The following is a 25,364-nucleotide window of genomic DNA, read 5'->3' on the forward strand; positions in this document are numbered from 1 at the left end:
AATTTAGGCGAACATGATCATCAACCTTGAAAGAAAGAAGTTCATGTTTTCTTATTTCACGAAAAAAAGGCACTTAAAGATCCTTAGGTGGAATGGCCCAAGGAAAAACGTGGATTTTCTAATTTTGTCGATGGAATTATATTTTATGATTTTTCCTCCGATAAAGAAGACGTGAGCTCGGAGGAAATCAAAAAAAATGAAGATCTAGTGACGTTTTTAAAATGGATAAAGAATTACAAATTCAGAATGCAAAAGTGTTGAAAAAGTCGGAAGAAAATTCCAGACTAATCAAGAATAGAATTCAAGAATAGGAAAATGACTCTGCGCAGTTTTAAGGTGAACTTAGTTCTCTCTAAATTTATACTCGTGTAATTTCCTGTAGACATTGTTAGCTTAGATTAAACCAATTAAATTCATATATATTTATGTTTCACGTAAACATTGTCTGGAGTTTTTTTGTCTGTTATTGATTCATCATCACCGACAAACATTATTTAGTTTATAATGTCGTGTCGGTGGTGTACATTGAGTGTATAAAAAAACTGAACAGCTACGAAAACGTTGCTGTAGTTTTCAGCGTGCAAGATCTTCATAAACATTTGGTGGAATAAGAAGTTTGACTTCTAATGGTTCATCTGACTGTAAAATAGCGTAAGAATTGTGTTACCGAGAAACACTTTTGAAATAGCCTGCTCAAGAAAATGATATAGCCAAAAAGCAATTGGATGATTTTCTTCTTTTCATTCTCTGTTGTCCATTCATCACTACCTACACTGACACACGTTTATATTTTAGGTAGTGTAAAGACTGCTTTATGATCACTTTTGTTCATATTGGAGATGATGTGATTGATCCCAATTAATATTTCCCTTTTTTAGACGAAAGTGTTAAGTCTTTAAAATATTGAAATGTCTATCTTCATAAAGATAATGCTATGAATAAACTATGTTTGCATCGAACTGACAAAATTAAAAGGTCTAAAATATTCAAACACTTCATCAAAGATATTGTCCAAAGCTTTGACGTTGAAGTGTGCAAATACTCTATTCATGAAATATTGCGAAAGAATTTCATCGAAAAGATGCCAGAAAACTGAAGAATATTTGAAATTTTTCTACGACTCATTATGCATAATGATGTCACTGGTTGTACTAAATGGATATTAAAAAACTTTAATAACATGAGAAATGAGAATGTAAAACGACATTCACGAACTGTTTTAGAAAGAACGCCGTCGTTTTAAAAGTTCTTATAAACGAGAATGTAAAATTAATACCGAAATCTTTCCTGTCAAAAGAAATTTAACATTCTTGATAATTACTTAACTTGAAATGATAAAATTCTCAGCGAACATACAACACAAAATGAATATGGTTTTCAAGAAGAAAAAATTCATAATTACGTAAAAAATGTACACACAATCTGTTAAGTAATTATGCCATTCCAAACTTATTATGGACTTTTGAAAAACCATTTGTTTCGCTCAAATCCACGACCGTAGGAAAATACATGATTCGGGGGGTGGGGGAGAGGGGGGAAAGGCTTATATTCATATGTGCATTCTATAATCCGCTGAAAGCATTGAATTTCAAAAATCAAAAGAACTAATAACGAGATACAACCACCGATTATTGAGCAAGCTACGTCCTTTAGTCTTATTTCTAAGAACTCACTGATCGCTAAGCTACAAAGTTGACCAAACAGTTGTTTGAGTTCAAGCAGGTATTTAGAAAAACTTCACTTCATTCAATATATTCTGTTTAATTCGTTGAGACTTTGACGCACAAGTTGACAAAAAAGGAGAGAAAAGGAAGGATTGCTAAGCCTTTTACAGCAGTCTCCTTACTTGACGAGATTACCCACATACCTTTGCGGTCTCCGTCATATTGACTTCCAATTATGGCCGACTCTCATGGCCAGTGAATCGACCTTTTCATAAAATGCTTTGTGATGCAGTATTTTGAATCGAAAATCTACCAAAATCGAAAGATATACGGCAAGCCAGTTGTCTTTGAGAAACTTTAGGATGTCTATAGAGGTAAGATGTCTTGAAATCGATTCCAAATCGCGTGCATAGCTGCTGTGTTTTGAGTTTACTGCCATTGTCGTTGACCGATGTTCGTGTTTGATGTTTATTTAATCCCTCTGCGCAAAGGTCTCGTCACTTTTTTGGGCGAGCTATCACACAAAGGAATACATACCGTTGTATTATCCAGGTTTGGTCATATTCTAGGGATTTGTAAAGAAATTTTGTTATTCGTAGTCGACTGTAAACAAGCTCATCAGTAATCACGTTCGATCTTTGACGTCTTTGACGTACGTAGCGATCATTTGTCATCAATTGTGTATAATCTTTATTCATTTGTAAGTGATATTATAAATAGTTGCGAATATCGTTTACAGGGAAAAGTTCTTTTTATTTAATCGTGTTCTATTCATCCAGACGGAATAATTTAATTACGAAATCGAAGAATTGTTTTGAAACTCTTGCGATTGATTTTAACTGATTTTTAGTTGAGACTTTCAAATTGTGACTCTACCTATTTCGACTATACAACTGTATTTAACCACAGCCTTATCGATATCGCACTTTTCAAGCAAAATTACACGATTTTTTACTCGATAAACAAGTACATACGAATTGTATGTCACAATTTCTAATTTACACATAACGGAAGAGAGTCGGCAAGCAACTTCGGTATAACTTTACCTCGAGTGCGGTTGACAATATGCTATTTGCTCAAAGCAATTTTCTTGAAGTTATTATAACTGTTTAGAAAACTGCTGGTGTATTCAATTACTGATGTTAATTTGAAACATACGATTGTTGTGGTTCCTTAATTGATTGATATTACCTAATTGTAACAGTTGCGATAACCCAGGGAAATATTTCCTTCCAAATAACGCAATTTTTTTCGCAAATCCTTAGTCAAACTGCTTCATCCTTGTTGACATACAATGTCCTAATTATCGAGGAACATAATCTTTTAGTAAACAAAGTTACCAGAATGTTCAAATAACACAGAAATAAAGTAATTTATGTTACATATTCCCTGAATCATTAGAACTCAAATTGTAGGTGATTACTACATACATTATCCATTATATTCCAATATGTTTCAAACTATTTTAAGTGATCCGAATTAAGCCAATTTCTCAAGAAATAGTTTACATTTAACATGTAGGCAGATTGTGTTTGCATCCTTCAAGGCATAGCAGCCAGCCAGACTGGTATTCTTGGCAGTTTCTAAGGACATTAATCTCTACTTTAAAAATAAGTTTTTGATATCGGTGAAATAATAAACTTTTGCTAAAATATTTTATCCTATTTTGTCATTGGCATTTCTGTGTATAAATAAACACATCACCATTACAATAGCAAGCCTTTGTGCATGATGAAGCCTTGCAACTTTGAGCTTAAATGTTATTTAATCACAATATAATAGAGTACATAAAAATGCTATTTTTTGATCTTGTAGACACAAGATGATGAACAATGGAAACTCTTTCTCGAGGGTTCCATGTTCGAGGATCATTTTAATGAACTCGAGAAGATTTGTGAAGAGGTTTATGGTGGCCATTCTGAGCTCTTTGATGATGAGTTTTTGAGGCCTATTTGCTCATTACTTCTAGAACTACGGACATCAGCTGAGGTTTGTGAACATAAACATGTCTCTCTCTGCTGTAGGCTATATTGGTATTTCCATATGATGTCAATAGCACAAGATTAATAGCGCATTTGAAGTAAACGACCAAATTTTCCAACATAAACATGTTTTGAGTTAATTTCAAGTCATCTTTAATTCAGGTGAAGATAAATATGTCATACATATGAATTACCAATTAATAATTCATACTTTTATTCTATAATGAAAAAATGAGAGCATCATAAACAGCAAAATAAATTAGTTATATTAAACTTGTCGTATTTCAAATGGTATATAAATGTTGAAAGAGCATGTTTATCTTTGTAAACTTTGAACCATCTGCATAGGTCTATTAATTGATCGGAGTTTATCTCTGCAAAATAAGAACTAGATTTATTAAACCAAAGTACATATTCAATTTTTATGCTGTTTTTATATCTGTAAACTAGAGCATAATGGGACGATCATTAATTCATAAGGGGCCTGGAACCGACTGTTTTGTTGTTCATCATAGGTAAACGAATGGCTTCTGTATTTTGTTCCTCAATATATGTGTTACAAGATTCTTATATCGTGAAATAGACTAAGTCTTATCTACCAACTATAAACTACATTATGTCTATTAAACTATAGTCCATACTTTATTTTTTTCCAATTTTGATCGGAGTTTGCAATATCTTCGTATACTATAAACTAGTCATACATATTCAATTTTAATGCAGTTTTGATCCAAGTTTATCTCTGTAAACTATGAACTAGGTCTATTAGACCATGATACATATTCAACTTTAATGCAATTTTGATCTGCGTTCATGAGCATTTTGAATTTTTTAAAAAAATGTCATTCGAACATTAAATTCCATGAAAAGTACTTGATCACTCCTGCGTTGTATTAACGTGCTCCCTCATGTCCGAATTCTAATGCGTTTTTTCAGAATAATCTCACTATCTCACCCCATTTACCTGCAATGACGTAGCGTGGTGGCTAGTGACGTTGTCGTTCCATTTAAATTTGAGAACTTTATTAGTTTTCTTTTCTTTGAACATTTATTGTTTTTGAAGTGAGTGAACGTCGAAAAAATACAGAACATGAGTAAATAAACTGACCTGGTTACTGTCTACGTCGTACATATAGCGGGGATAATTGGGGTTAGGAGACGTGCACGTTGAAGGGGTGTACAATGGGTACCAATTTTCCTACCAATACTAATAGACCAAACAATTAAGCCAAAGCAATTGTGATAAGATTTTAATGGAGTGCCCTTTCCAGCAAAATTTTACTGTCACAATATCAAGTTAAGTCATTTGAAAAAAACAGTCTGACATTAAACAACAAAATGGAGCCATCGAAATCTAATACTTACTATAGCATCCCCCCCCTCCCATCCAACACTTTCGTGGATATGTACATTCCATGCCATAGGATTAATTATGATAGTTCTTTCATACGTGTCAGGGACCGCGGAAGATTGATAGTTGAGGGAGGGGAAGGTGGATTTAGGATTTTTGCGTAGAATTATTATTTTCCCCATTGTTATGTACCGTATTTATTGTCGAAGTCAATTGACCAATCAAAAAACGACTCAATAAATGTTCAATATATGATGTTTATTGAAGCGTTTGACTTTTTTAAAGTTATATTAATTATTTCCTCTTTTTCTCAAAACTACCAAAAATGATTTGCTATAAAAGTTAGTAACGTGACGATATTCATGTACTACTTTATTAGTTTCTGTTGAAATCAATGTGAGCCTTCCCCGCGTCAATTATCAATCTTCCACGCTCCCTGCAGTGTGACCATCCGGGGAAGTCTCAATTTCACGGAAATTGCTTGAAATCAATAACATTGCTTCGTTTTCTACTTTCAGACATTTTTCTCAAATTCTGGAATGAGCGAGGAAAGATGGCTACCATGTTACGAGAGATTTGTCACATCTGTGATACATCTCTCGCAGCTCGACATCAACCTCCACAAAGGGGAATTCTATTTTCACTTGAAACCTGCATCGCCCGGCGAGATCATCTTGAAGTATTACGATTCCAAAAAGGTGATGTTGTTGCCGCTGACCAAAAGTGAATACGATGGTATATGGGCTTCCAACTGGAATGAACGAAAGTCGAAGCAAATGAAGAACAGGTTTCTTTTTTTGAGCTGTATTGTGAGAGGCCAAGCAGGCAAAGGGTTTGAACGCAGACCGTGGAGGTACATAATGGCATTTGACACAATGCACAGACGGCAAAGCAGTAAGGACTTGAATACAGAGCTGAGCCCGCGGACGAGCAGAGTAAATTCTATCAAAATGTTCACAGATTTAAGCTCGAAGCCATTGACTATACTTGATGTGAATTTCGAAGTCATTCATAGTAATGTAATCTGCTTGCCAGGTAAGATGATAGTTACGTAAAGAGTCAGTGAAATAAATTCTACAGAAAGTTACATCGAACTTAAGAACATTTTCAACATATTTGATGGGAAGAAAATTTTATCTTCTTGGGTTTTTGTTGCCCAGAAGTATATGACTCTGAATCGGATGTGACGTAGAAAGGAGAACACGTACATTGAAGATATAGCTTTCATTGTACTAAATAAAGCTGTTATAACAAATCTCAAAAAACTACACTATAAATTTACGTACGTATAATGTCGCTTTGGTGTATAGTTTGATGACATCGTTTTTAACGAATAATCAAAGAAAACGTTTAGAAAGTAAAACTGCGTTTTCTTGTTTGCAAATGCTTACATTGGGTGATATTCTTATATTCTGCTATGCGTGGTCTATCTCTTTTGAAAGCAATTTCACATTCAAAAGAAATCAGGTTGTCATAGCAATTTGTATGAATATGGTCCCCCTCAGTCTGGAAGTTTGGAAGTTAAGTTTGTAAAAACTCGAGAGCTGATCTGAGACTGAGTGATTCGCAAATTCTCTTTGATTGATTAAATTAATTGAGTTCGGATCGATTTGCATGGGCTAATTCGAACTCAGCTACAGCCCAATTAGCGCCGTGTTTAATTGTTTTTCTTTTATAATTGAGAAATAAAAGATGTTTACTGTGTTTGCACTGGCTTATGCAAACCGAGGAGACCTTTGAGAAAACTCGAGAACTGATCACTGCAAACTTGAGACTGAGTGATTCGCAAATTCTCTTTGATTGATTAAATTCATTGAGTTCGGATCGATTTGCATGGGTTGATTCGAAATCAGCTACAGCCCAATTAGCGCACGTGTTTAATTGTTTTTTTACATGAGAAATAAAAGATGTTTACTGTGTTTGCACTGGCTTATGTAAACCGAGGAGACCTTTGAGAGAATTCTAGAGCAGATCAGTGCAAACCCAAGAGCGAGTTCTTGCTAATGTCTCCTCGGTTCACATTAATTGCATAACCAAGTGCAAACACAATAAACATCTTTTATTACTTTTTTTTAAATAAAAACAGATAAACTCGAAACAAGTTTTTCAATTTTTCCCACAACATGTATGTTGATGGGTTTGCAAATTCTCTGTAGCTAATTGCTTTTATTGACTGAGCTGACATCGGTTTGCACAGGATAATGCAAACTCAATTATAGACCAATCAGCGCACGCGTTGTATTGCTGTTATTTTATTGTTTATCGGGTTTTAATTTGTAATATAATTCGTATTTCGAGTTTCCATTTTCCCGCATAGGTACAAGGGACGCCAGGGGTGCACCTGTGATATTTTTGGATGCTGGAAAGTCGGAATGGCAGATTCCAGATTTCAACAGCGAAGAAATAGCACGAATATGTTTATATTTCCTTCAAATTCCCAGGCAAGTAAACATTACGTACAGCGTTCGGTACACTGACCTCTGATATTTACGTATTATCTGGATGCGTGGTAGCTAATGTTAGAAATACGGCAGAACGTGCAAAGTGCTTTACTAATGCTGTAGTTGATTCAAGCGCTGACTTTCTAAGTTTATTTCTATTGTTTTTTGTATTTTGAAACCTGTGACCGGGAGAAAGATAGAATTCAAGCACAAATGCTTTTTGACAAACTAGAACGCCAATTGGGTTTGTGTGTGGGGGGTCAATATTCATGAATTCAGTTCTCCCCCCCTGATTTCTTTTGAAATTAAAATTGCCAACAACAGAAATCCTCAGGGCAGATCTGAATGTATGAATATTTATACCCCCCCTCCCCCACAAATTAGCGTTCTAGTTTCGCTCCTGCTTGTTGACCACTAACAACTCACCCAATTGGATTTCTTATCGGGTCTCAAAAATTTTTATACGCAACCTAGTAACAAAGTTGATAACTGTCGAGACTTCTATGAAATGAAAAATTGTCGAACCTTGTTTTTACGTAACAATTTTCATCCGAAATGTTCCAAATATTATGTGCTGCGCCTTGTGACGTAATCTTTATTCTTTTTACAACAAACCGTCTGCTGCGAATTAACGCTGAAACACACTAGGCAGTCGCTTTAAGGCAGTTTTCCATCACGGTCGCTTCGCCCGCGCGGGCGAAATCTGTTTTTGAGAGCATTGGCCGCCCGCTGGATTTTATTTCCATTGTTTTCGCAAGAGATGGTGGGAAATTTAAGCAAAACATGGCGGCTCTGAATAATCGACGACTACTTTTTCTGCTAATTCTTTCAAGACGAAGATTAAGAAAACAAAAATACAAGAAAAGATTTTGGGTAAGGAATATATTACAAAAAAGGAAAGAAAAAGGAGAATACCATACTCTAGTTCAAGAAGCTATGTTATATGACAAAGAATTTTTTTTCGTTTGTTTCGTATGACTCCTTTCAAGTTTGAAGAATTACTGACGTTAGTTGCGACCCTGTGCGTTTGACAGACTTGTATTAGATGAAACAGTGGATTGACATACACTCTTAATGGTTAATTCAGCATTAATCAAAACACTATATTCCTTTTTGTAATAAATATACTTTTGTCTTCAAACAACATATCAACATATTTCACAATAAAATTTGAAAGAAATATCAATATAAAATAAATATGAGGAATTACGAAAAATACAGGCAAGAGTTCTAATGTTCATCATCAAATTCATACTTTATAAGAATGTTTTGAATTTCAACCCTTGCCATTCGGTTGCTCTTAGGAGGCAATTCGTCTAATATATCCACAATGCTGTCACAAAACAATTGGTTTGAAATGCGCACTTCAGTCTTTTGTGTTGACACATCTTCTGACTTTGTTAAAAGCATCAACCAACAACAAGTCAATCTTTTCTTGCCACTCAAAATGTTTCTTTGATCGCTTATAAGGCTGCTTTTTGTCACACTGATCTACATCCAGTTTCCGTTTACAAAATTCTTTTGGGCTGTCATATTTGTATGTTGTGAACCTCACTGATTTCTGTGCAGCAGATTCAGTTTTTTGTTCATGCATCTGATTGTTTGGAAAATTCATTGGGGTTACGTTTATGTTGCTTTCTGTTTCACGATTGGAAACAAAATCACGTAAAAAAAGCAATTGCTCGAAGAATTTGCATGTGGGTGTTATTGTAGCACCCGCCCCAGACTTTTGTCCATCACTTATCTTTTTTAAGCAACGCATCATGCCATCGCGTAGGTTTTTCCACCTTCGTTTGAGCATTCCATCTAAAATAGATAAAAAATACAAAAAACTTAGACAACATTTTTTGCTCTGTAAATTCAAAGATGATGGCTTTTGTTTTAATATTTCAAGTCATACCCATCTCAAAATTACCTACAAAAATTCAATTCTAGATTTTTTCCTCAACAACACTATAATTTCATCTGATTAAACTGTAAACACAGCACTGAGTACACTTAGTACAACAGTATATAACATGCCTGCAAAATTATTTCCCTTCTCAGAAGAAAACAATAAAATAATTCACAATTCCTGACACTGAGAACATTTTGATAAAAAATATCTATTGAAAACAAATTTTTACTAGTCTCAGTTAGCTGATAAAATCTGACATTGCATATGGTACAGTGACAGTACCTGATAGTAATAAAGTAAATGGTTTGAACCCTGGACTTTCGTAACATGTTTGTAGATGAAGATCGTCCAGGTTAGTAGAGTCCCGAGAAGGACTGTTGGTATTGATGTTGACTGACGTTTCGACAACTAGCAGTAGTCATTTTCAGAGTCAAAATAAGTCGTTCGTGATAGTGTTCACTGCAGGGGCGGATCTAGAGTATGTCAAATCCGTCGCGCGACTGATGTTTGAAATTCAAAAATTACCTATTCATATTAATTAAAAATTCATTAATTATTCTTATTTTCTTATCGCATTTACTTCATGATAAAAATCCCGCATTATTTATTATTGAAAACTAATGACTAATCCAATGAATATCTCGTTGGTAACCAGATCAGTTGAATTTTAATTGACCTGGAATAACCGACTGATAAGCGGGGTGGCTTGACTGGTTCGACGGATAAAGGAGTCTATAAACGTCAAAAACGCTTATTTTATTGGTCAATAGCCAGATCAGTGGACAGTCTGGAATGGTCTCGACTGATAATAAGGGTAGCCGGACGTATAAGGGAGTCCAATTGCTATCTTACAATTGGTTCATTTGAATTTTTGCTTTATTGTGATTGGTTTGACGGATTTCGACTGATAGCCAACTGAACTAACATAGTCAAGCTCACTGTCTGAATTGAATGTTTGATCGTTTTATAGTAATTTTTATAAGCATGATAGAAACTAAACTACAATCAGATGGAATTTATGGAAATCTTTTTACAAATTCATATATTGACATGAATGCTGCTGTCCAAACTGTGAAATTTTTCAAGAGGGCGAAAAATTTATGGATGGAATTGTAAATGCTTGGCAAAGACGATCTCGCGAGCGACATTTCAGACATTGATGTTCAAAAGAAAACCAACATTGTTTTGAGTTTTATCAGCAGAAATTTACATCCAAAATCGTAAGTAAAGGACAAGTGAAGTGTATGCATGAATGTAATATATCAAAGTCAATTATGCGAGTGTGTGATGCAATTTATGTGAATATGGCGTATGGTAAGCAGATCGATGCTTCTAAAATTGTTGTTGACGAAGGACTTTTAGCTATGATTTCTTTAGTGCTTGGGGAACCGTGGCCGTTATACGGCAGCGAAATCCTACATTCCTGCAAATATATTTCAATGGACAAAAAATCTGTAGCCATACTATTATTTACTTTATCATAAACAAATGTTTGGGGTTTTTCAGTTTATGATCATTGATCATTCAATCCTTGGACAGTTATACTACATATTGTTTAAGATTTGAGAAAACTAACATTGATTACATGAGAAGCTGTTTACTATAACCTGTGATTTTGAGTCTTCTGATCCATGAAGCTTTTTATTTTGACAATTTGACTGGAATGGTATTAAACCTGAGTATTTCACATACATGGATTGTTGTCCCATGTCACATATTGTCCCCTTTTCTAACTGAACACCTCATGTAGAGATGTAAAGGTGAGTTAATCTACGGCTCATACCAGATTGTTTGCCATAAATTCCAAAGGGCTATTGATGTATGAAAAGCATTTTCTATAAAGTAAAATGTCTTTCTATGTATGCAGATAAACCTTGAAATTTGGTAAAACAGCAAAGTATTTTTCATGATCACTAGGTAATTTTTCTGATGATCATTATAATTTCTAAGCTAAATTATTTCCGATTTAGATTTAAACAAGCTTTGATCATATGAAAAGATATTTATCATAACCAGTAAGCATGACACATGAACCAATTTTAACATTCATGTAATTATATAATCAAAGACATGTTGGTTACATTCTGTTTGTATTTGCAAATACAATGCTACTAGTGATTGCTATATAGCACACCTTGCATATACTTACAGGAGATAATAGTCTAGTGAAATGCCTAATAAACATTTATGGCATTAAGCTGTCCTTAACTGCAAATTTTCACTCTGATAATTTTTGCTTAATCTTTGGCAGAAAAAAATTTTGAGTTTTTCTCAAAGGTGAATTTGCTGGCACTGATGTGGAGATGGGTAAAGGTTACAATAAACTTGCATGGTTTGAAGTCTGAGCTTTTCTATATCTATGAACTGTCACTTGTAGTACCAAATTTCTAACTTAACTAAACTCATTACATAGAGGTTTGAATGGGGTCTCTAGGGGTCTATGCCTGACAACTTGGTAGAAATTTTAAAGACTATATCTGTTTTTGAATAGCATTATTGTAAAATAAATTTTACGTTCCTAGACATGCTAATGAGCCATATATTTGGCATGATAATGAGCCTAAATATTTGGCAAAACATTCAAGTATTGTTCACTTCATTTTTTTTTTGAAAAACGTAAGCAAAATGTGTTGTTTTACGCAAAACGATGCCCACCCACATTTTGTATTGCTCTAAAACGCTGAAAATGGCATTTTCAAGGCTCTGAAATTCAAAATTTCTCAGGGGAGAATGCCTCAGACCCCCCCTGGTGCGAAGCGCCTTCGACGTTTTATGACTGATGTTTGAAAAATCCTAGATCCGCCCCTGGTTCACTGTTCAGCGTTTATAAAGAATTTTTTCGTCTTTTACAAGTATAACAACAATCTGAGCAAAAGGTAGTACAAACCTAGTGAACCAATTAACATACTCAATCAACAAAACTTACTATTTCGGTTCAAACGAGAAGCAATTTCAACCCAAGCCTGCGATTTTTTCGCAATATCTTTGTAATCACGTAACGATGTATTCCAGAGAATTCCGTTGTTTCTGACCTCTTCAATCAAAATTTCATCTATACCATCGTCATCTTCAACGTTTTCTGGTAATACAACATGAAAGTGACTCAAGTTTTCGTCTTGATTCACTTGCTGCATAATCCCTTCCTCCATAGCCGCCATGTTGTTTTTGCTGTTCGCCGCATGGTTCGCGATGAAAGTTGATGTGAAAGTTCAACATGTTGAACTTTTGACATTGGTCGCTTCAGTCGCTTTACACTGATTCGCCAATGCATACATTTTAACTTCCTCAATGCACATCATATTCCCTCTCATAAGCATCATACGAAATTTATAGATTACACCTTCGAAAACGAAGGCAATATAAAGTGAATTCACACTGGAATCTTTCAGTTTTTATATGACTTATCAAATAGGGACAATAGAAGCTACAAACTGGAACCCTAATGCACAACCTAAATGCAAAGAAAAAGATTATCCACGATATACGCGTAATGGGCTATGATCATAGTAGCGTGTTTTAACTGGCTTGTTCTCTTTTCTCCACATAGTAGTTTGTACTGAGTAAATATTCATATATTAGTAGATATAATAAAGGCCCAAATAAAAATTCTAAGTGATATCTGTGTCTGTAACAAACTAAAATCACCGCCATGTTCAATTGACGCCACGGTAAAAGTGGTGATGGTCGCTGCATGTGTGTTTCTGGCGTTCAAGCGCCTGACGCGTGTGCATCAATTCGCTTAGGGCGCGCGACTGAAGCGACTGCCTAGTGTGTTTCAGCCTTTAGATGAGATAGATGTGAAGATTTGATATTTTATGAACGTCTATGGTATTGCCGTTTCTTCAGAAATCAAATTTTTATTTGTTGTTTTGCATCATCCGTCGTAACAATATTCTGACGTTTGATTTTCAAAAAATATTTTGAAATCCCAGAGCTACAACTCATCCATGACGTCAGGAAATGTCGTTAAAATCACGTGGACACACCACTGTATGGCGGATAACGTTTACTAACTAGGATTTCGAATATTTAAGGCGTTTCAGGACCTTTTACTTATCTCAAATATCCGTCATGGATAAAACAAGTTATTTAAATCAATTTGACGTCAAAATTATCACGATACCTGTAAAATATCGGCGTTCGTGTTCATTTGAGAATCGCTCTTGCAAGAATCAAATTTGCTCTATCATTGCCAAGGCAAAATAATTCACAGCTCATTTTTCAAGTTTAGAGGGAGTTATGATCTACAATATGTTTCAATGCTTAAAAATTGTGGTAAGTACCTCTATTTTATTATCCTTTATAATCTAGATATTGTTGTATGTTACTTTTGCCGTGACTTTATGAGACTACCGTGAAATTGGAACCACATTGGGCACCACATTCAACACAACAGTCATCACCAGAGCCCTCTATAAATAAGAGTTGGGACATCTATTGTTATCCGTTTAGCTTACGTTGATTGGGCAATATTGATCACCTGATCAATTTCCGCCATTTTGGTTCCTAGTTTTGAAATTTGAGCTAGTGTTTATAAAGCAATTGCTGCTAGTAATACAGTATTTTGAGATAATATTGCGCTTTTTTATGGATAAGTGTGTAATAACTGATGGTTGACGGCTACTAAATGTCATTACATATCGCAAGAATCGAGGATTACGAAAAAAATGAAAGAAATGCCTTTACGTCGAACTTACGAAATTTGATTGCGTATGGTGATGGTTGTGCTGAACTTCTTTTCATATAAGGTTCAATTAACTGACTCAAGTAGAGAAACATTTTTGGGCCAAATAACATTGCAAAGTTCGGGCTGATGCAGTTTCAATAGTTTTCTTACTCCAAAGCTTGTTTTTTAATCGAAGATGATTTCTCATTATGTTCTGAAATTGGTCAATATACAAACCTCTCAATTCTCAGCCACTCCACACTAAAACAAACAACTACACCAAATCACATAAACTCTTATGATTTTCCATGTTGTATTTTGTATTTTTAGTTCATCAATTAAAAATGAAGTAATTATAATTAGGATATTCACTGAAACAGCTGAATACAATATATTTTTGGTAATGAATTGTACAAATGTACCCTACTTCTGTAGCTCAAAGTAGAACATTACTTCTCTTCTAGACTTGTCAATAATATTTCAATTGTAGGTTTTGGTTTATAAGATCACAGAGGCATATCTCCATAATTTCAGCTATTTGGGCTTTTTAATGTATCTTACAACTATTGCTGCCTTTCTCATATATATTAAAATATTGCTGGCTTTCTGATATATATTTAGTTGCTGCTAGCTTTTTGGGATATATATTTCACTGGCAATACAAGGCATAGAATTTGGACAAACGGGGCTGAGCTCCCTCCAACACACCCTTGTTTGATCATTAAACACATATAGAAGTTTTGTCATTCCTCAACCAATAAATTTAACTCTTTGCTAAATTAAAGATTGGATCAGACTCATATGCTGTATAAAAGACTACAAACAGTAGCATTTATAGCAAACAGACTGTTCTTCAACAACAGAAATATTTCATGTTATAGAAATAATATATTCATTTTAAAGAAATGCTTCACCAAAATTTTCAGCAGAATCCTTAACAAACTTTATTAGAAAGAAACGTTAATACTTTATAAAGTGATAAAGGCGAAATAACTTCATATAAAGGAATAAAACGTTTAAGGCCAAATGCATCTTGGTCAAATCATTGCATATTTCAATAACTAAAAAGTAAAAAAGTCTGTCATTTTCTGCTGAGCAAGAAAATTGTGTGATCTTTCAGAATAAAAAATATCATGCTTGGATTAAATTGGGGGCATAAACCACTCACTACCATTAAATTGTTACAAATCTTGAACACAAATCTTTCCGGACCAAAACTGCATGATTACTATGATTCGAAGTTTCGAACAAAGTCTTGTCCAACTATTTGATAACACTGATGCCAGGATAACATTGCCGCTTGCCACGAAGCTTAAAGATCTTGAAAACTTGTTACAGAGTCGGAACATAAGCCGAGAAAGCACGTTCACGTACGAAAAATACTTCTTACAATAGGTCACGACAAATTTGAAGCACGAACTAGTAAACCGCAAACGAAGCTCAAACCAATGAAATTAAATCAGGTCTGCCGCAAATCGTTAAAAAAACGCAAAGAGCTTGCTATTATTCCTAATATTTTGATACTACCATGGAATAAGCTTAAATTGCCTTCTTCTTTTGCATATAAACCCAATTTCCAATAGTATTATTATAGTTTCACTTTGCAAGTAGGAACCAAAATGGCGGCTCCGCGCTCGCCCCAGACCGTTGTCCCAACTCTTATTTATAGAGGGCTCTGGTCATCACAACATTCATCACCACAACATTCTTCACCACATTCAACTAAAATTTATCATTCAAAATGATAAATCGAAAAATCGTCTTTGCAACACTTTTTCTACCAAATACAACAGTAAAGAACAATTCTCAACTACTTATTAATATTTTACTGTCCTTAAACATCACATAGAAAGTATAAAAGTCAAGAAATTAAAGAAAACACTAAACTTTAGGTTACAGTGTACTTTTCATTTCTCTTAATTAGCGTATAATTTAAAAACTACACGGTAGAATTTTTTTAAACTTGGCCAGAATATAGATAATTATATTGTCTAAAATATATCCAAAATCTGGAGATGGCACAAAAAATAAGTTGTAGAAAATAATCGACAAAGTCGGATGACACGAATACGCGTAATATATTCTTATAAAATTAACTTCCTATATCCAGGTAACTTTGCAAACAAAGGCTTATAAATATAAAACTACAAGGTAGAATTTTTTAAACTTGGCCATATTGTAGATATTTTTATTGTCTATAACATACCCAAAATCTGGAGAGTGCACATAAAAATAAGTTGTAGAAAATCATCGACAAATCAGATGACACGAATACGCGTAATATGCTCTTATGTAATTAAGTTAAGAATTTCAAGTCATTGCTAAACAAAGGCCTGTAAATAAAAAACTAAACGGTAGAATTTTTTTAAACTTGGCCATATTGTAGATATTCTTATTGTCTATAACACATCCAAAATCTGGAAACTGCACAAACATGATCTTATATAATTAAGTTGAGAACTATATTATATTACGCGCATTTGAGTCATCCAAATTTGTCGATGTTTTTCTATCATTTATATTTTTGTGCACTTTCCAAATTCTGGATATATTTTAGACAATATAAAATTCTATAATATACTTGAGTTTAAAAATATTCTACCGTGTATTTTTTATCTATAGAGCTGTTTGTTGAAAATGATGCCAACTTCACAGTTTATACCAGAGTACATTCTCAAGGAATATTATTCCTTTTATATTTTTGTGCACTTTCCAGATTTTGGGTATGTTATAGACAATAAGAATATCTACAATATGGCCAAGTTTGAAAAAGTTCTACCAAGTAGTTTTTTATTTACAATCCTTTGTTTAGCAATGACTTGAAATTCTCAACTTAATTATATAAGAGCATATTACGCGTATTCGTGTCATCTGATTTGTCGATGATTTTCTACAACTTATTTTTATGTGCACTCTCCAGATTTTGGATATGTTATAGGCATTAAAAATATCTACAATATGGCAAAGTTTAAAAAAATTCTACCGTGTAGTTTTTTATTTATGGCCTTTGTTTGCAAAGTTACCTAGACATAGGGATTTAATTATATAAGATTAAATTACGCGTATTCGTGTCATCCGACTTTGAAGATTATTTTCTACAACTTATTTTTTTGTGCACTCTCCAGATTTGGATATATCTTAGACAATATAATTATCTATATTCCGGCCAAGTTTAAAAAAATTCTACCGTGTAGTTTTTAAATTATACGCTAATTAATAGAAATGAAAAGTACACTGTAACCTAAAGTTAAGTGTTTTCTTCAATTTCTTGACTTTTATACTTTCTTTGTGATGTTTAAGGACAGTAAAATATTAATAAGTAGTTAAGAATTGTTTTTTACTGTTGTATTTGGTAGAAAAAGTGTTGTAAAGGCGATTTTGCACTTTAACATTTTGAATGATAAATTTTAGTTGAATGTGGTGATGAATGTTGTGTTGATTATGGTGCCCTATGTTGTGTTGATTATGGTGCCCTATGTTGTGCTAATTTCACGGTAGTCTTTATGAGTCCAGTACTATTAGTGTAGGAACAAACAAATTTACTAAGCTTACTTTATTCTTAGTTTTAATTTATATTTATATTTTATAAAGATAATATTATCACTACACCTTGCTATAGCATTTGGATATGGTGTTCATAGCATGTGCATCAATTGCATATTATATACAAAGCTTCAGCATGAGAAATTGTATTCCTTCAAACATGTTAGATACTTTTGTCAAAAACAACCATACAGCGTTCTTACACATATCCAAATTCTATAGTAGTGATAATATTATCTTTATAAAAAAAAACAAAAATTAAAACTGAGAATAAAGTAAAGAAACGCTTAGTTAATTTGTTTGTTCTTACAGAAATTTAAATATTAAACAAGGCTTACTTGTAAGGTGAAGTTTGATTTGAATTCTACGAGTCATTGGTCAGGAACAAAGAAGTCAAGTGGGATAAAGCGTGGAAAATTAAAGCATTCAGTTTTTAAAGGATTTTTGCTGTGAGTGAACACAACTCATACAATAATAATAGGGAGGGATGCATAGCTTCTATACATGTCCCATGGGTGGGAATGTGACTTCTTTGTTCCTGACCAATGGCTCGTAGAATTTAAATCAAACTTCATCTTACAGGTAAGCCTTGTTTAATTTTTAAATTCTACTTCATCATTGGTCAGTTCACAAAGAAGTTACGTGAGACTTTAAAGCAATGTATTCATGAACAGCTTTACAAGATGTTTGAAAGGACAACAAAAAATTTATTTGTTCATATTTTGAGAAGACAACAAATTTTCTTCAAAATTAGGAGATTGTTCCATAGTTTCTTATAAAATTTATGGAAAGTAGTCTCATTGGCCCATCCAGCTGCCTTCATTATAACATCAGTGGAGAGATTCGTAGCTGCCGCTGCAGATGCAGAATGATATGAAACAAGTTGCATCAATTCCAGCATTCCCCATTACAGTTTTAATCCATCATGCGACAGTGTCTTTTCTTACTGGTTTGTATGGTTTGTTGAAACTAAACCAAAGTTGGTCATTGTTGTCTCTCACCTGGTTTGTCATGATTAAATACTGCTTCAGGCAAGTCACCACACAGAGCAGCTTATCAGCTGGATCTGCCTTAAAAACTAATGGATGAATATGCTTTCCAGGTTTAGATGTCTTCAACATCTTATTAACTTTAAAGCTAATTTGGTCATCCAATTGTCGCATGCCACTCAATGTGAGAGCATGTACTGTTTGGCATCTTTGACCACTTAATAAAGCAACTAACATAATAGTTTTGAGTGATAAAGCTTTCAACTTTAAATGTTGAACAGGTCCCATATTTCTTAAATAGTCTAAAACAAATATGTGTGACTTATGTCTGTACAAACACATTTCTTTCAAGAATTTTACTCAGCTGTTATAAAGAGAAACAAAACGACCTTTTCCTTTGTTACCTTTAATCTCTCAGTTTTAAAATCTGTGAAAGCAAGGCCATTTAAATTTTCAAATCCTTGCACAAAGAACACAATATGAATCAATTTGAGAAGAGTTCATTGTTTCGTTTGCCCAAGTCCATTATATACAATTGGTACATGAAATAAAGCAGTCCTTGCCGAGATTCATATCATTCATCAATATCGTACTGTATGACACAGAAGATAAGGGTCGATTTTCTTAAGAAAAGTCCAAAGTATATGCTACAATTTTATTCGGTTACCATGTCACCGTGAATCGTTTATTAAATTTTCTTTTCGCATCATCAACATCCGTAAAAACGACAATAGTTTGCCATATTTTAAGATTTCTACATAAGCCAAGAGCTTTTTCTTGATTTTGAAGTCATTTTCTAGTTCACTTGCCCGCCATTACAAAGCATAAATTGATTAAACTTTATGTCATTTAACGTAAACAACACTCCACGCAATTTCCACGCAAGTTAACTACGCAGTTACTTAACTATCCGACAAACTACGTTTTGTGCAACGCAGTTAAGTCGAGCAGTTAAGTTACTACAGTTAAGGAGTTAACTACGGTAGTTAGCGCTAACTATAGTTAAAGTTAACTACGTTTTTATACAACCGGCCCCTGATAGTTAAGCGGACTTAAGCCTAGAAGCAAACAAGTCAATGTCAGGATTAAGCCTGACTTTTGAAACCATGGCACTAAAAAGGTCTTTGTTGAGAGACCATTAAGTTTTTCGACGTGATGCTCAAGATTCTCTATCAGCTTCACTATTCTCCTTTCCCGGAATGTGTTCTCCAGTTAGCCAAACATTGTTATTTAAACACCATCCACAGATTTCCCTCACTAATGCATTATTAGCTTTTGAGTGACATGTGCCCATGTTGGTAATAGAGCTATTTGCAGTTGTGTTATCTACTAGTAGTCTGACATATTCCCTGCAAGTGCAAAGGGAAAAGATTGTAGTGCCAAGAAGGCTGCTAGTATTTCCAGATAATTTAAATCATTTCCTTTTTAGTAGGTGACCAGTTACCACCTGTTGTTGTATTGTCTATACAAGCCCCCCAACCAGTCAGTGATGCATCAGTACTCAGAGTGACTTCAATCTCTCCATGACTTATTGGGTTATAGGCATCTGGCACAGATGTTATCCACCATTGTAAATCTAGTTTAGAGTCATGTGAGATTGACATTTTCCCATTAAAATTCCCTTTGTTTACTTTAAGAGCATTAGTTTTGTCCATCTCCAAATATCTATAGTAGAGTTGGCCATACATTACCCCCGGAAAGGTAGAAGTTATAAGACCAAGCACTTGGGCTACTTGTCTTATGATGCAACAATCTGTTTTAAGCAATTTGTTACAAGCATTAATTACTTTCAGTACTCTTTCAGGATTTAATGACACACACATTTTAAAGGAGTCAAGGAAAAAACAAAAAAAAACAATGCGTTGTGTAAGGATAAGAATTGACTTATCTGGGTGCACAGTAAATCCCAGCAAGTCAAACAATCTTAAAGTAGCTATAATGTTGTTAATCATAAGTCATTGATTTTAACCAAGAGTCATCATTGAAGCCAACTGATGTATGTCCTTGTTTCTTTAGGTGTGCAAAAACTGGTTTTAGTAATTTAGTGAATTTCCGAGGACATAATGCTAGTTCATTAGGGAAACAAATAAACTTGAATAGCTTCTCTTTCCATTGGAATTTTAAATATTTATGGTATTCAGTATGGATTGGGAACAGAGTAATACGCATCTTTTAGGTCTATGGAGACCATGTAGCAGCCTGGCGACATGAACCTTATCACAGATTGTATCGTCTCCATTTTAAAATGGTAATAAATAATATATTTATTCAATGATTTTCAAATTTAAAATCACACGAAGAGTGCCATCCTTTTTCGGACGGGTAAAAATGGGAGAAATGAAATCTCCGTTTTCACGAGTACATTGTACAACAGCCCCCTTGTTAAGAAGTGTCTCAATTTCAAGATCTATCAGTTTGGTTTGTTCCTCTGTAAATTTTACATTTTGCATAGGTGTTGCCTGCGAAGGAATTGCAGAAAGTACAATTTTCTGACCTGTCAAGGTCTCTAACATTTCTGCATCAGAGGTTGAAGCATAGAACCATTCTGAAACATAGGCAGCTAATATGCCTGCTTTAAACGTTTTAAGTTTATCTTTAAGGTACGCTAACAATGACGGCAAAAGATTATTGTAATTGCTTACCTTCAATTTTGTCAAAATATTTATCGCTGTTGTTTCTGTTGATCCACCTGATGATTTTGGTTGAAACGATGTCTGTATTTTTTCCTGTATTATGGCTTGCCGCCCGGCGGCGGCTGTTTCCTTAAAAAGGCTTCTGTTTGCCCATTTTAGTTGTAGCTTGATAAGAGGAGTAATGGCGTCTGGGCGGAAACTGAGCACCACTCGCTGCGTTTCTAATTTTATTCGATGCCCGTATGTGGTTTAACTGAGTTTGCAATTCATCTCCGAAAAGCAAAGTGGTTACTGGAACATGTGAAGCGCACAATGTGGCATACTCCCTGTTGAGTGTTGGGCGAATAACATCGCGTCTTCTTTGAGCCAGATCATAACTGACATGGCCCATGATAGCAAGGGCATCAATGTTCTTGCGAATCAGGCTTTCAATGTCTACTTTCTTGTTTTCTGCCCGAGCCGTCAACAACATATCTGTTGTATGAGAGACAATAATACCAACCGTTGTTAGGTTAGTCTGCAAATAGGACAGTTTTAGGTCTTCCTTACGTGTTTCTCTGTCGAGACGCCCCCAGATTTCTGGGTTGACTTTTGGGGTGATGAGTCGGTCACAGTTAATTGGACGTAAGTGAGAATCAAGTTTCTCGTGAAGACTTTCATCTCTCAGCGTAGTCAACCAACGAGAATTTATAATTTTTGTCAGTTGTTTTGAGATTTTTGGGTTTTTTCATCATCGTTCATAGCCTGAGCAATTTCATCTAGCAGAGGGTCATCTTGGTTGTTAACGGCCATATTTGTGGAGACTTTGTTGTTGTCGTTAACAACTTTTTGTCGCTTACGCGTCTGCTGGTTGATTGGTATCTGATTCTTGACTACCATCTTGGCTAGACAAATCATTCTCGTCATCCGCTTGTTATCTTTTCCTGGCAGGTTCTGCCGTAGAAATGTTGGTATTATTGGCATGAAATTGCTTGAGCGATTCGCAGACAGCAATCATATTCGCATTTAGTAGCGTGATTTATAGAAACTTTTCCTATACTCAAAACACTTTGTAAATCACCCTCGAACTGAATGCTTTGATGTCCCACGCTCTATCTCACGTGGCTTTTTTGTGAACTAACCAATGATGAAGTAGAATACACTTCACTCAACCAATGTAAAATACTTCACTCAACGTAAAAATACTTCACTCAAGTAAAATACTTCACTCAACCAAATCTAACAACTACCACATTCTTGCTTTTCTTGAAGCACTTCTCATCAAACATAACAAACCTTTTCTCAACACGGGACTTAAGGCTAGCAAAGAATTACAACTCTTTTCTTAAATTATAACACACTTATTCTACCAGTCAGGTCGGCAGTTTCAATTCATCCTTTTGAAATACTAAACCTCTTCCAACTCTGCCTTTGTAAAAACCACACCATTTAATTTCTATTGCTTACTTCCGTTTACTTATTTCATGCGTTGTAAATATATATGTGTATGTATGGTTTCAAATATCATTCTGTCTGAGGATGACTTTGAAATAAAGTTTAAAATTTACAGTTTACTTTTCGTCTTGTTTTGATTCATATTTTGAAAATTAAAATTTCAACAAATTCAATACATAATGGCAGAAGGTTGTGCTCTCGTGAGTACAGCTTTCTTGGCGATATTCTTGGCCTCTTTGGGCAATTTGCCTCCGCACAATGGCCTCTTCGACTATTATTACCATCGTGCACAATCAGGAAAGATCGTTTCTTGGCCACGAGTATTTTTTAGTGCAAATGTAGACGTTGGTGCTACCGCTGCCACTACACGTGGTAACTTTCGAAAATTTAGGAGCCTCCAGCGTTCAAAGTTCCTCTCGAGGCGTTTTAAATACTATTCAAATGCCTCCTGTGCTTTTAAACCAGCTGTTTTCAAGATCCTACACAGTAGTGATGTTGAAATAAATCCCGGTTACGCACTTAAAGCCACGACACGACCTCGAAGACAAAATCACACTTCGAAGTTGAAGGTATTCTACAAAAACGCCAGGAGCATTGTCATCAAAGTTACCAAATTACAATTGCAACTGGCTAATAGTCAAGCGGATATCGTTGTTCTAACTGAGACGCATTTAGACTGTTCGATTTCAAATGAGGAAGCTATTGGTAGCGATTATACTGTCTACCGGAAAAAGAAACACCTTTATAAAAAAGCAAAAAAATCCAACAATGAAAATCACTGGGCCGCCTATCTTACTTTGAACAATTCTTTCAAAAAGAAATGCAACTCAGCCAAATGGAGACATCTTGAGGCACTCGCAGATAAATTGCAGGTAGAGAATAATTCCAAGCTTATTGGAACTACATGCGTTCAATAAGAAAAGGAACTAACGACCTATTGTTCCTAAAAGATGGAAGTGTAGAAATTACTGGGGATCAGGAGATTGCACAACATATGAACACATATTTTGCATCAGTATTTACACAAGAACAAAAGTCTCTTCCGGAATTTGATCATGTTCTCAATGAAAAGTTGTGCAATGTATTATTCACACCTAGCGAAGTGGAAAAACATCTGAAAAACCTAACCATACAGAAATCCCCAGGTACAGATAAATTATCGCCTCGTATCCTAAAAGAATGTGCACTGGAACTATCTACGTCACTTTGTAACTTATTTAACATGTCGTTCCAATCCGGTTCACTACCCAAGGACTGGAAAATTGCACACGTTATTCCAATTTATAAAAAGACGAAAACATAGAAAGGAAAACTATCGCCAGGTCTCGCTAACATCTATCATCAGTAAAACGGCGGAGAAGATTGTAAAATCGAGCGTTTTACACATCGATGAAATTGAGAAGATACAAAGAAAAGCCTTGCGAATTGCCTTAGGCCAAAGAAGACAAGAGATGGAGTACACGGAGAGATGTAAAATTCTTAAATTGAACTCTTTAGTACAAAGGAGAGATTTCCTTTCCTTAGTGAAATGTTATAAAACTGTATTCAATCTAAATAGATTAAATTTCAGCGACTATTTTGAACTTTGTAAAGACACTAAATCGAGATCTAACAACCCATATAAACTACAACTCAAACACGCAAAACTGAACTGTTACAAAAATTCTTTCTTTTTCACAATTATCAAACCCTGGAATAATCTTCCTATTAATTTATTTAATTTTTGTGACAGCCCTAACGTTCGTGAGTTTAAATCAAAATTGAAGAAACATGAATATATATTGATCGTCATTTCATAACTGATATTTAGCTGTTTCTTATTTGACTTTTTTAATTTTTGATTAACTAGTTCTGTAAGATTTTTTACATAAATAAGAGACCCTTGATATAGGGCCAACCTCTGGGTTTCTTTTTTCTTAATAATTATGTATTTGCATGTTGTTCTGAAATAAAGTATTGTCAAATTTGCAATCTCAAGATGTCTTGGTTCTTCGGAATTTGTTTTATATTATGAAGTAGAATAGTACCGGACTCATAAAGTCACGGCAAGAGTAACATACGACAATCTCTAGATTATAAAGAATGATAAAATAAAGGTACTTACCACAATTTTTAAGCATTGAAACATATTGTAGATCATAACTGCCTCTAAACTTGGATAGCGAGCTGTGAATTATTTTGCCTTGGCAAAGATTGAGCAAATTCGATTCTTGCACTAGCAATTTTCAAATGAAAACGAACGCCGATATTTTACAGGTATTGTAATAGCTTTGATGTCAAATTGATTTAAATAACTTGTTTTAGCCATGACGGATATTTGAGATAAGTAAAAGGTCCTGAAATGCCTTAAATATTCGAAAATGCTTGTTTGTAAACGTTATCTGCCAGACATTTCTATTGTAATTTGTATCTCTAGTGGGTAAGCGGAAGTACATTTTGCATATATAATTAGGTTTCACTTTTGATACTGTAGAAGCTACATCCAGTCTATTATCAGATCAGTGGGACACACGCGTACACACCAATGATCTCGAAATAAGACTGGATCAAGCATCTAGCACCCTGCACAAAAGTTAAAGACAAAAAAAGGAGTTCCGCCATTACTAAGAGACCAACTTTCGCAAATAAAGGCAAATATATTGTGCATTTATACGAGAATAATCAATAATTTTTAACATGTAAGTACATGAACATAACTAAGAGATAAATCAGTTTATAGAGCTAAAAATTCGATGAAATGTGATCAAAATGCAGCGATTTTTCT

General features: G+C 34.5%; 1 protein-coding gene across 1 annotated transcript in view; it reads left to right on the plus strand.

Moving 5' to 3' along the window:
• Nucleotides 1-1,904: 1,904 nt before the first annotated feature.
• LOC124436351 (pleckstrin homology domain-containing family G member 4B-like) overlaps nucleotides 1,905-25,364 on the plus strand; it is a 43,668-nt gene continuing 20,208 nt past the window's right edge. Inside the window, exons 1-4 of the mRNA XM_046986270.1 lie at nucleotides 1,905-2,038; nucleotides 3,480-3,653; nucleotides 5,516-6,032; nucleotides 7,315-7,438. Of these exons, the coding sequence (XP_046842226.1) occupies nucleotides 2,027-2,038; nucleotides 3,480-3,653; nucleotides 5,516-6,032; nucleotides 7,315-7,438 (827 nt within the window). The 5' untranslated portion in view covers nucleotides 1,905-2,026. The remainder of the gene's footprint in view (nucleotides 2,039-3,479; nucleotides 3,654-5,515; nucleotides 6,033-7,314; nucleotides 7,439-25,364) is intronic.

This window comes from Xenia sp. Carnegie-2017, unplaced genomic scaffold (genome assembly GCF_021976095.1).
Source record: "Xenia sp. Carnegie-2017 unplaced genomic scaffold, XeniaSp_v1 HiC_scaffold_16, whole genome shotgun sequence".
NCBI lineage: Eukaryota > Metazoa > Cnidaria > Anthozoa > Malacalcyonacea > Xeniidae > Xenia > Xenia sp. Carnegie-2017.